The sequence below is a fragment of the Syngnathoides biaculeatus genome, chromosome 18 (genome assembly GCF_019802595.1).
Source record: "Syngnathoides biaculeatus isolate LvHL_M chromosome 18, ASM1980259v1, whole genome shotgun sequence".
Lineage (NCBI taxonomy): Eukaryota > Metazoa > Chordata > Actinopteri > Syngnathiformes > Syngnathidae > Syngnathoides > Syngnathoides biaculeatus.
Window position 1 is genome coordinate 14,725,506 of NC_084657.1, and position 12,069 is coordinate 14,737,574.

The 12,069-nt window shown below is 42.5% G+C and overlaps 2 protein-coding genes across 10 annotated transcripts in view; one reads left to right on the top strand and one right to left on the bottom strand.

Moving 5' to 3' along the window:
- acsl6 (acyl-CoA synthetase long chain family member 6) overlaps window positions 1-12,069 on the top strand; it is a 56,398-nt gene that overhangs the window by 17,201 nt on the left and 27,128 nt on the right. The window contains exons 1-4 of one of the 8 annotated variants that reach the window (XM_061803140.1): window positions 6,938-7,227; window positions 8,886-9,026; window positions 9,808-9,995; window positions 11,885-12,024. In XM_061803140.1, the coding sequence (XP_061659124.1) occupies window positions 11,990-12,024 (35 nt within the window). In that variant the 5' untranslated portion in view covers window positions 6,938-7,227; window positions 8,886-9,026; window positions 9,808-9,995; window positions 11,885-11,989. The other 7 variants (XM_061803136.1, XM_061803138.1, XM_061803141.1 and 4 more) reach the window with 7 other exon arrangements.
- Window positions 1,443-5,784, bottom strand: irf1b (interferon regulatory factor 1b). 2 transcript variants are annotated; one of them, XM_061804203.1, is made up of 10 exons: window positions 5,649-5,784; window positions 5,187-5,285; window positions 4,711-4,810; window positions 4,464-4,625; window positions 4,352-4,383; window positions 3,867-3,999; window positions 3,713-3,784; window positions 3,367-3,389; window positions 3,160-3,268; window positions 1,443-2,124 (listed from the first exon to the last, which is right to left on the bottom strand). In XM_061804203.1, the coding sequence occupies exons 2-10, from the start codon at window positions 5,271-5,273 to the stop codon at window positions 1,946-1,948; spliced, it is 897 nt and encodes a 298-aa protein (XP_061660187.1). In that variant the 5' UTR covers window positions 5,274-5,285; window positions 5,649-5,784; the 3' UTR covers window positions 1,443-1,945. The 2 variants fall into 2 exon arrangements, 1 of the variants encoding a protein (XP_061660187.1); XR_009792567.1 differs by having other exon boundaries at window positions 1,987-2,124; window positions 3,351-3,389.

Below are 12,069 nucleotides of genomic sequence, written 5' to 3' on the forward strand. Positions count from 1 at the left end.
CTTGGTTGAAAAAGGGTTGTAAAAGCATTTTTGAAGCATTTTAAAAATGTTCTTTTAATACTGTTTTGAGTTTTGAAACAATTTACTATGTGTATATCTTTATATACATTATAATACAAAAATTAGGTCGCTACAGATTGAGTAAGACCGATCATGAATATTATTCCTTCACAATGGCATCATGTCTTGCAAATGTGTTTTACTTTCATAAAGTGTTGTTCCAAAACACCTTTGTTTGGACATAATACTGTATAGGTTTCACACAAATATGACACTTTTTAGAGTTATGGCTCATTTCTCATTTCTGCGTGTTTTTCTGATAGAGTTTTATCAGCTATTCACTTAAATCAAGCATGTACTACAACGTACGACTTGTCCAGTTGTGTCACGTCTCAGTGTGAACACAAGTGAGTAGCATGTACAAGGAGTACGGTACATCGTTCCGAAATGAAAAACAAGAGTCCGGTGGATGTACAAGTATGAATAATGATGCCATTTTGTCTCTGTGTGTCAACTCCAAAATGAAGTTTGGAAAATGAAATATAAGACTGCATCTTGGGAATACAACAAGTTCTGAAAGAAAACTGCGACAGTACAATTTGACCACATTGTTGCTTCTGTCATGAGCAAGGCTTGGCCGCTGCCAAGAGGGGCGTGGCAAGGCCACTGCTGTCGGCGGTGTCACCTCTTGACACCTGTCACAGCCGGTTGGCATTAGGCATTGTATTTAGACCAAGTATTTAGTTGGAGTTTTTGTCACTGGCATTTGCCAGTTCGTTGCCTTGTGTTAGTGCGTTGCATTCTCTGCCTGTGGGCTCTCCGCTTCTGTGCGTGAATCAGAGTAACCCCTAGTCACAGGGATTGTGTGGCCTTTGGTTTGATCAAGTCCTGTTAAGCTTGTTAGTTAGCCCCATAGTCATCGGCCCTCGCTGAATGTCTTTTTGGATCCTGCCTAACCTCGCGTTTTTGCGCCTCTGCCTTGTTTTGGACTGCTTTTTGGTATCGACCAGTTTCCTGAATAAAACCACGCTGAACATTATGCCTCTGCCTGGAAATCCTGCATTTGGGTCTGTCCACGCACCGTTGGTTTGTGATAGCTTCTCCTACTACTACACAGTGGTAAGGGTGACGGGGCTGGAAAATTCTGTTATTTATTACTCATAAAATTCCGGGGTTCCGTTATGTCAGGCTGGTGAAGTGGTCTCGATAGCATAGTATCGGAGAATTTTTACAACTACCGTATAGGGAGTACAGGATCATACTACAAACATTAAAATGTGTTCCTTTTTAAACACAATTTACCAATGGATAGAACTAAATTTTTTTTTTTTTTTTGCAAAAGCATACAAGAGCGTTTTCATATTTTATAACATTTAGATTCATTTGTGTTCTTCTAGTTTCTAATGTATGGTTTCTTTTATGCTAGCGATAAAGAAAGAAACATACTCTTTGCATGTATTTGTTTCCTTTTTATTATCAAAAACACAAAAGGCAATATACATATTTACAAGTTTTGGGAAAAGTGTTCAGTTGGGATTCCAGAGTGATGGTTAAATGTGCGACTACCACGGTAATAACAAACCACATCTGAAAACTACGACGTGAAGAGGTTGGAAGTGGCTGGAGGGTTTGGAACGGAGGGGAAATTAGACTTCAAGTCCATTGCCGTCTTTTCGTGAGCAAGTTCCTTCAGGTGCGGCTCGTGGACATTTGCCGTTATAATAGTCGGAGGCGTAACCAACGTGAAGACTGGGAAGCTGCTGCGCGTGGCGAGAAAAGCACCTTCAGGGTGAGGACTCTGTCTCCACAACCGGACCCGTTTAGGGTAACAGAGACAAACCAATATTTAACAAATGGTTCCTGAGAGTGCACTCCAGAGTGGTCACGACTCGGAGAGACAGTGTTCTTCTACCTGGGGGGTGTGGGGGTGGGGGGTGGGGGCGATTCAGCTACTGAATATCGAGGAGCCCATAAAGTCCAAAAAGTGATCGTCATCCATTCCCGAATGGAGGCCGCTGAATGCCGTAAGGTGGAAATTATTCCAGTGGCTGTCGAACGACGTCGAGAACTCCGAACTCAGCGTCGTGTACTGTGGCGACAGCCCCATTTCCTCCGTGTCGTCGGCTGTTTAAACAAGAGGGGCGCACAGTCAGGACCCCTTCAAGCACATGTTATGACCTCAGAGATGCTGTCTAATCCAGTGATTCCCAAACAGTTTGCATTAGTCTGCCGTGAGCGCTCTTCAGGTGCGCCGTGGGAAGTTATGCAATTTTATTGAATTGCTAAAAAAAAAGCATTTATTTCCAAGAAGTAATGTATCTTTATTCATCTCTTTATGCCAGTGAGGCACAATGACAGACAGAACAAAAAAAAAATCCTCTTCTGTTAGATGGCAGAAAGTACATACAGTAATTAATCTCTCCATTTTTGGTGACATTTACTTTTGTTGGTGTGCCGTGGGATTTTTCAATTGTAAAATATGTGCCTTGGCTCTATAAAGGTTGGAAATCACTGGTCTAAACTTTAGAAATTGGAAAAAAAAAATTGAGGACTACGATGCGGGTTCCACTCAATACTGTTATCCCTCCCAAGACTTTAAAAAAAAAAAAAAAAAAAAAAACTTTTCAAATGTATACGAACACATAAAAGCGAAATTGCAACCATAGAATTTATTTAAAAAAAATGCTGTACCTGTTGTGTCTGTAAAAGGTTGAAAACCTTCTTTTATCATGCTTTTTAAGAGTATTTCCAATTTCTAATTATAATATTTCTTTCACTGCGTGCTGTTTTGAATTGTACTTTTATCTTTATTTTTTCCCTCCTGTTTCATCTGTTTGTATTCGAATCCTTTTAATCATGTAAAGCACATTGCGTTACCCTGTGTATGAAATTCGCTATGTAAAATACATTTGCTTTGCCTTAAGAGGCGGGGCCCGGTAGAATCGCGGTTGACGTCTGCGTGTAAGTGTCTGGGAGTGAGCTGTTGCCGTCAGCGGCTCCTGTTTGAGTGTGCTGATTGTGTTTATGTGTTTTACTAGCTTCGAATAATGTCTGTCCGAACCACAATAAAAAAATGGGCTCTTATACCTTTGGACTTTGGACCCATTGTCAGATTACGAAGTAGGTTGCTTGGGACCATTGCCGGCAAGTTCTGCTTACCTGAACATTCGCTCCATTGGCTCCCGGGACTGGTGCACGTACTCAGGACCCCCTTGACATCACAACCAGTCCGAAAGCTCTGCGATTCTCTCTCCAATTGCTGGCAGATCTAACGAAGAGAAACCAGAGTTTTTAGCACGATTACACCGTTCGTCTTCGTTTTGACTGGGGCGGGAGATGGAAAAACGTGCCTGGTCTGTTGCTCACCTCCACTATGTTGTATTCGTATTCTGGAAGACGACCGGTCAAGGAGGGACGGGTGGAGAGAGACAGAAGGTGGAATTAGGATACACTTATATTTTTTTAAACATTCTGTCCAAAAGTAGAATCAAATGTAATGTTTAGAAAGGTGGAGGAATGAAATTTAGCCAAAGTAAAGAGCGTGGGATGTGGGGGATAAAGTCGGCCGGATGGCGTGAGGAAAGATGGGAGGCCAGTCGGCGTTCGAGAGGAAGGTGCAGAAGATGAAAAAGAATGACAGTGGCGACCCCGAAAGGGCCCACCCAAAAGGCAAAAGAAGTTCTGCCCAAAAGTGCAGGAGTAGTCGTCTTACCGGGGCTGTGATCGGGTGAAACTTGGAATCGGTCCTTGATGCTGTCGCTCTCCAAATCAAAGGAAGCAAAATCTGAAAAGGAATCGTAAAGCGTTTATTCAACAAAGTGCATTCCCTGGGCGCCGCCGGGTCCGACACCTCATCCGTCCCTCACCTGTCACGTCCATGCACACCGTGCTGTCCACCACGTTCTCCTGAGCGCACGGCGGGTCGTCAAGCAGCCGCGACTGATCAGGCGGCGACTGGGTGTCGCTGTAGTCGAAGTCCTCGGACGCGGTTTTCTTAACCTGCGGAACGGAATCGGTGGTGAGATCCGAGTCGTAAAACTCATTCACTACGTTGTTAACTTTTGCTCATTCCTACAAAAGGATCAACGCTACGAGGAGAATTGTTGACTTGTGGTCATGTGGATGTGCGGTCCAAAAGTCTATTAAAGTATCACGGCAGCTAGAAGCTGCGGCAAATTCACAAATGGAGGTGGCGAAGGTGTGGGCACCATATGGGACTAGTTTGTTGACTCAGGGATGATTAGCAACCGTGGCTCAAAACGGTGTTGTGGTCGAACGTGCAACCGCTAAGGGGACCACCTAACCGGGACGGACATTCTCTATGGAAGTGTCATAAAGCCAAAGGATTTACCTGCTTCCTGGAGTTGGATTTGCCTCGTTTTTCTGCGACAGAACAAAACAATCATTAATTCAGGCTCAATCGTGATTGGGTGGGTGGGGGTAGCGCCATCAAATGGACCCACCTCTTTGTTTCTGAGGAAGCATCCGGAAGACGCGCATGGCCAACTGGCCCTTGTTGACGCTCTTGTCCTTCACCTCCTTGATGTCGGGGAGGGAATTCATGGCGCAACGGAAGTTGGCCTTCCACGTTTTGGCGTCGTGGGTGTCGCCCTCCACGTATTTCCCTATGGAAGCGTTTTTTTTTTTTTAAACCCACTGTCCGGCTCAAAGTTCTTCACCGAAATGTGCGGGTGCGGGCGCCCGGCTCACCAGTGTGGATGGCCCACTTCTTGAACAAGGAGGCGTCCTTTTCCATGTCCCAGCCGTGGCGAGCCGCGTGTTTCCAAGGGATGGAGAAGAGGGTCTTCTCCTGGAATACAAGGGCATTAAGTCATGGGATGGGACAAGGATTTGCCACAGGTGTGCCTCTTTTAGGGGTTGCAAAGTTGGAAAAGAAGTAATTAATATGTAATTGTGGTCCTTATTTTTATTGCGACTATTGTCCTCAGTTTGACGGTTTGAATGGGGCGGGGGGGGGGCTATCACACACAAAATGGCGCATATCAATGGACCAGTTTTAATATTAAGAAAGGGGCCAAAAGTTACACTTTCATTCATGAAGTACAAGTGAAAATGTAGAGAATTTTTTTTTTCTTATACTTGAAGAGCAGGACTTCTCAACAGTTGCAGAAACTTTTACCCGAGCTAAAGAAGCGTAAAAAAAAAAAAAAAGAGGAAAACCTCACTTTATCAAGCCAGGCCAGACCGGGGACGCTTTTGGACTCGATCATTCTCTCCAACCAAGGTCGCATCCTCATCCTGTTCACCGGCATGTTGTGTGCCTCCTATAACAACCGCACAGGGGAGAATCATTAATTTTTGTTTGTTTATATTCAATATATAAGCTTGTGCGAGCAGCAAAGCGGCGATATCCCCCTTTCCGCGCACCCACTCCCACTTGAGAATTTATTGCCATCGTGGGAGTGCAGCGGAAGGTCACGGCCACGACGTGCAGATATCTAATGCGTGACTTCTTCATAGAGCGCTTATTGAAACTTGGTTCTCTCTTTCTTCTTAGAAGCGCATTGGACACATTTAAATGTCACGCAAAATGCACAAAAACACTTTTTAAAAAAAAAGAGTAAAAATGTATATAACTAATAAAAATTACAATGAAGTGTCATTCTATCGGCTGTGTGCTGACTTACAAGGTTTGGGAAATCCAAGAAGGAAAAGCGGCAAACAATCCTTTGATGGAAATTGTTCCAGAACTGTTCCTCCTGCACCTGGTTCTCCTTTTTTTTTTTTTTTTTCCTGTCCTGGTCTTGTCAAAACCAAGCAGACTTGTGCCCAGCAAGAGCGACTCTCCTCCCTTTTTATAGGCGAATTGGCTGGTAATCCCCTGCAGAATCTGCGCTGCAAGAAGTGTCCGGGAAAAAAAAACTACCGGCAAGTATATTCCATCTTGTTTATTTTATAAAATGCTTGTGAAAAAAGATGTTTGGCCCTCTTTAAGGGCTCCATTTTTCCAACTCAACGGTGTGTGTCTCAAATGAAAAATTTTAGAAAATATATTATTATTATTACTTTATATACAGTATTTTTTTTCTCTGCACTCTCGAGCCGCGTTGGGCCCGAGCACTTTTTACAGTGTGAATCACGCATGCGCATTGGTGACCCTCTGCCACAGCCGCTCTGGCCTTTCTTCGAAGTCACGTGGTTTTACACAACGAGGAAGTTGATATCGGTACAAGCATGCTTTGCCTTTTGTGGCCTATTATTACTTGTAATTAGGAGTTCTTTATGCGTTTTGTGACACGAAAAATGTAAATCAAGAGCCATGCCTGATATTAGTATGCCCTGTCGTGTGCATATACGGCGACATTCGACTAAGTACAATTTGGTTGGAAAATTGGGGTTTGAGGCGATGATTCTGGATTTATTATCTGAGTTCAGTCATTTAGTTATTATATTTCCCACCAAATGGTAGCGTCAGTGTAATCATTAAATATTTCTTTAAAATCATCAAAACACTTAAATGCAAAAATGCCAAAATGATTGGACATGCAGTTTCTCTGTATTAATAACTACAACAGAAGAAGTATAGGTATAGGGGGAAATTAGATACTAAATATGTATTTTGCGAGACTGGCCATTTTTATTTCCTGCAAACAAGTTATGAGGGAAAAAATGATGGTATTTGTAGCGTTGTCGGTTGTTTATAGAATGAAATGACATAAAAGAAAACCTGAGCACGTGCACTTGTTGTTCACCTAACTCAGTGAAAAATGAGTGTCATCTTTTCAAAAGCATATTTGTAAATACTAAGTCTTGCTTCAGGTTCCGTGACAGCAATGATTCGTCACAACCGCGCTTGAAAACGCCAAAATATGGAACGTGGCTTTTTTAAATTTTGATTTATTTTTTTTATTTCAAATGCCAGCACGGCCGCGACCCTTGTGAGGATGAGAGGTTCAGAAAACGGGTGCCAATCAAAGCAAGATTCCAAAGTTCGCCCACGTTCTAGCGTTATCTTTGTCATCTTAATCGTCAGGGTTGTCGTCCCTACTTGGCGTAAACAAGTCTGGCCTACTAGAAGCCCAACGCCTTCGGCGAAATGGTGCAGTGTTTACAGCAGCCGCTTGGAGGAGCCCTTGCGGCTGGCATTGTTCAGCGACTTTAAAGGAAATGCACGGTTCTGCGGACTGGGGTTCAAATCCGTGCCCAAAAACATTTGCCCTTGGGCGTGATTGTGAGTAAGAATTTGTTCATATGCGGCAAGACAAGGTAAGTTTGTAATGATGCAATATTTGTATAGCGCAATTCAACAATAAGGTGATTCAAAGCGTTTTTACAAAGACATCAAAACAAACATGATTTGAAATAAGAAAGGGATAAGAACAATTGATAAAATCACTAGTTAATGTATGATTAAGTGTAGAAAAATAATTTCATTGATTGAAATACGCTGTTTCAGGTGATCTGAAAGTTTTTGTCCTGGGAGTTTGTTCCATACTCGTGGAGCATAAAAGCTTGAATGCAGCTTCTCCATTTCTGGTTGTGACTCTGGGAACTGATTAGACAAAATTGCATGGATCCAGATGACCTGAAGGTTCTGGAGGGTTCGTACTGGTATCAGGTGGTCACTGATGTATTTTGGTCCTAGACCAGAGGTGTCAAACTCATTTCTCTCGCGGGCCACGTTTTAGTTCGAGTTTCCCTTCAGAGGGCCGTTTTGAATGAGAAACAATAAAAATGTTTAATCGTCTCATCGTGCTTACATAATGAATTTATGAACCAGAATCCGAAAACAAGGGTAATGTGTTTTTCCAACTATTCATGTTTGGTAACATAAAAAAAATGCTTGTAATATCTCAACTTGATCATTTATGATAAAAGACAATTTCATATTTTGGTACAGATTATTACAAGAATCAGTGAAATGGATCTGGCCCCGGAGCCTTGAGTTTGACACCTGTGTCGTAGCCCATCCAGTGCTTTAAAGACCAGCATCAGAACTTTGAAGTCTATCCTCTGACGGAGAGGCAGCCGTTGTAAAGACCTTAGCGCTGGACTGACGTGGTCCACGTTTTTGGTCTGAGTGAGGACTCGAGCAGCAGAGTTCTGAATGTGTTGCATTTGTCTCGTGGATTTTTTTTTTTTAGGTAGACCTGTAAAGATATTGTTACAATCAAGCCTACTAAATATAAATGCATTGACGAATTTTTCCTAGTTCTGCTGGGACATGAAATACTGTACTGGATTCTTCAGTGGTGCAGTGATTAAAGTGGCCGCTAGGGGAGCCCGTATGGCTGGCAGTGTACTGCGAGTGGCCCGCTTGCGTGGTGACGTCAGCTGTAGGCAGGAAGTAGGACGCCATCGGGCCTCAGTTGGTTCGCGCGTGAAACAGGCTCGAGTATGCAAAGGCGCCCGAGTGCGCGTGCGTGTGTGACTTTAAGGGGCTTCCCAGTGGGAGGCGAGAGTCCCATGTGCGTCCACGTGAGGTTGGGGCCCGTCCAGGACTTTTCCAGGTAGTTTCTCCATGACATCATCCCTGGTTTTTCCACTTTTTTTTTTTTTTTGAGGGGGTGTGCGTAAAGGGGGAGGAGGGAGAAAAAGGAGGGATGGAAGTCGTCTGACTTCTCAGAAACTCTTGAATGGTGAAAGGGAGCCGAGACAGCGTGTGGGCGTGGACATGCAACTCTGTATAAGTGCGTGCAAGTGCATGAGGGGGGGAGGTTGAAGGAAAGAGAGATGGGAGTCACATGACTTTCCAGAACCTCCTGACGTGTGTGTGTGTGTGTGTGTGTGGTGTGTGTGGGGCGGGGGGTTGCTTATGCTTGGGTGAGAGAGAAAGCGTGTATGTGGTGTGTGAGAGGATATGTGAGTGAGCTTGTTCATGTGTTCCGTTAAGCTTGAACTGGTCACTTATTTCTTCGTTGCAGGTGTCAAACTCAAGGTTACATGTGGCCCGTGAAAGCAAATCAACTTCCATGATTCTTGGTAAAAATCTGTCCCAGAATTTCATATCGGCATACGTAAGAGAAGCAGCAAGAAAATGATCAATTTTACCCACCAACTGCAGAGTATTTATGCTAACCGTTTATCAATCCATCCATCCATTTTCTTTTGCCGCTTATCGCCACGAGGGTCGCGGGGAGTGCTGGAGCCTATCCCAGCTGTCAACGGGCAGGAGGCGAGGCATACCCCGAACTGGTTGCCACCCAATCCCAGGGCACACGGAGACAAATGGTCGCACTCACAATCACACCTAGGGGCAATTTTAGAGTGTCCAATTATTGGTGCATGTTTTTGGGACGTGAGAGGAAACCCACGAACATGCAAACTCCACACAGGCGACGCCGGGATCAATCCCGGGTCCTCAGAAGTCCGAGGCCAAGGCTTTACCATCTGATCCGCCGTGCCGCCTCATTTAACAATAGATTAAATAGGTTAAATTCATTCACGAATTAAATTAGATATAATTTGTCACAGCGGCACGGGCAAGCCTCACAGTTCTGAGGTCCCGGGTTCGATCCCGGCCCGCCTGTGTGGAGTTTGCATGTTCTCCCCGTGCCTGCGTGGGTTTTCTCCCGGCACTCCGGTTTCCTCCCACATCCCAAAAACATCCAACATTAATTGGACACTCTAAATTGCCCCTAGGTGTGATTGTGAGTGCGGCTGTTTGTCTCTATGTGCCCTGGGATTGGCAACTGGCAACCAGTTCAGGGTGTACCCTGCCTCCTGCCCGTTGACCTGGAAGATAAGCCCTCGTGAGGATAAGCAGCAAAGAAAATGGCTCGATGGATAATTTGTCATATTTTTATGATTCTTCATTTTCATTCTTTCACATTTGTCTTTTTGAAGGTGACTCACCAGCAGTGGGACGGCACCCCACCGCCCTCTATTGACCAGGGGCGAATCTGCCTTCAACCCGCACCCCCCCCCAACGGACTGTCGGGCCAATGGCGAGCCAGGCTTTTGTTTGATGGAAAAGAAGTGGTCCGCTTTGTTTCGACTGTCCACAACCAAGAACCACCTCACCATCCAATCAAGTGAGTGCCGCATTTCTAAGGTTATAGTTCGAAGTCGATCCATATTTTTGACAACTATGTGAAGCCAACATTGGGTGAAGTAAATCTCACTTTCCCAAACAAACACAGCAAGCACACACCCTCAGAGATTTGATTGCATCATCACATCAGCGAGATACCGAAATATGTGAGTCAAGTAATTAGGCGGTGTCGCGCTCAACATAGCGCAGCAAATAATAATTTCCTGTGTTAAAGAAATTTGAAAGCAGTTTCGCCTTCATATCACAGCCATCGACAATTCAGCTAAACATTACCATCCGAAGCTACAGGGGGGGGGGGCTGCAGCTCTGCTTACCTTAAAACTTTGTGTCATAGTGGTTTGTTCGCTAGCTTGGCTGAGAGTTAATTAGCGGAGAAACTAAAACTAAAATGAGATATCCAAAATTATGATTTAATTTTTTTTTTTTTTTTTAAATGCACAAAAAAGTCGAATCCGCGGGTGCTGAACCGCTGAGTCGGCTGTAATCTGTAACGTGTACATCCTCACTGGAGATCAGATTAGGTAAACTTGTGCAGCAACCTTGAGTGTCCTGAGCGGGCGTGGTCCGCCGTCACAAGTGACAGATGGGGCATGCTGAACTTTGACCTCTTTCGTGAGTCACTTGACCGCAGCACGTCACCATCGCCGTGTTGACTTGCAGAGGAATATGTTACGTTTGTGAATAAAATGAAATTTTAAGGTTTTGCTGGGATGTTTATTCAGGCTCAAACCATAAAAAGAGGCATAAATGATTTTTATTCATTTCAAAATGACATATGTATCCAAAAATAATATTTTATACAGATGTTATAGCCCAAAAACATTTGTGGTCATCATTATTTGTCTGTTCAGTACAATAATATTTACGTATTTCTTCAAGATTTTGAAATAGATTTATATATGAAATATTTTAATGTTTGTAAGACACATTTTTTAATTTTTCATAAATAAATCAAAGGAAATGATTAATGACATTTTTTTTCTTTGAACTTCATCACTAAAATTCTTTACTTGGATGTTCATTTTCCATTTATTTTTACTGTAATATTCATACATTTCATTAAAACTAAATAAATATTCAGATATTAAATGTTTTTTTAATTTACTCAATTTTATTTTTTACTTTGTTTCCAGTGCAGCCACAACAACATTTTATTTAGATGTTCAGTTCCAAGACAAAAAATAGATATAATTTTAGATCTTAATCTTCAATATAAATTTCTTTGGACGTTTGTCAAGACAAATGTGTAATTTATACTTATTCTTAAACATTTAAATGTCTTTAGATTTCCAAATTTAATATGCTTTTATAAACATTTTTCATTACCCAACCTAATATAATATTTGTTTTTTTTTTTAATTGTGATAACTTGTTTTTATTTCACAAATAACCAAAAATATTTCTCACTGTTCAGTCCTGAAACAGTGATATATATTTTGATAATGTGTATTTATTTTTAACAAAACTTTAATGATGACAATGTTATCTCATTTGCACGTTTCATCCTAAAACAATGAAAGAGATTTGAACAAAACAAAACCCGTTCACAGCATACATTTTTTTTATTACAAAAATGTAATAAAATATGGGGAGGGGGTGTTCATTTATTTGGAAGTATTTTTAGATTTTTTTTTTCAATTTCACAAAAAATAAATCATATTAGCATTAGCTTGAAAATGCCACAAACAACCAAGGGAAATGTTTCAATTGCCTAAAATACATTTTATACAGAAAATACTTCAGTTGTGTATTCAATCCCACAAAATTTTTTTTATCCAAATTTTTATTATTCGTTTAAAATGTCGCCATTGCTCCAGCTCTTATTTTATGCTCCAATTTAGTCTAAAATGAAGCCTTTTCTTCCTTCAGCCCGCACGTCTTTTCTCCTCCCCGTGAGTTCCTGTTCCCGTTCCTGTCTCCATCCACACATCAGCCCACCTGGAGGGGTTACTTCAGTTCAGTGGGCGTGGCCTGATGGCCGTGACGCAACATTGCCCCATATCAGTGACGTACGCCCCTCCCCATCCCTTCCCCCTTTTTTACTCCCTGTGAAT

Bases quoted from the DNA above. Each gene is read 5' to 3' on its own strand.
- irf1b (XM_061804203.1), bottom strand. From the start codon at position 5,273: ATGCCGGTGAACAGGATGAGGATGCGACCTTGGTTGGAGAGAATGATC. The intron at 3,390-3,712 runs GTAAGACGACTA...GTCGTCTTCCAG, and splicing joins TTCACCCGATCACAGCCCCG to AATACGAATACAACATAGTG. The intron at 2,125-3,159 runs GTAAGCAGAACT...TTGTTTAAACAG, and splicing joins CCAATGGAGCGAATGTTCAG to CCGACGACACGGAGGAAATG.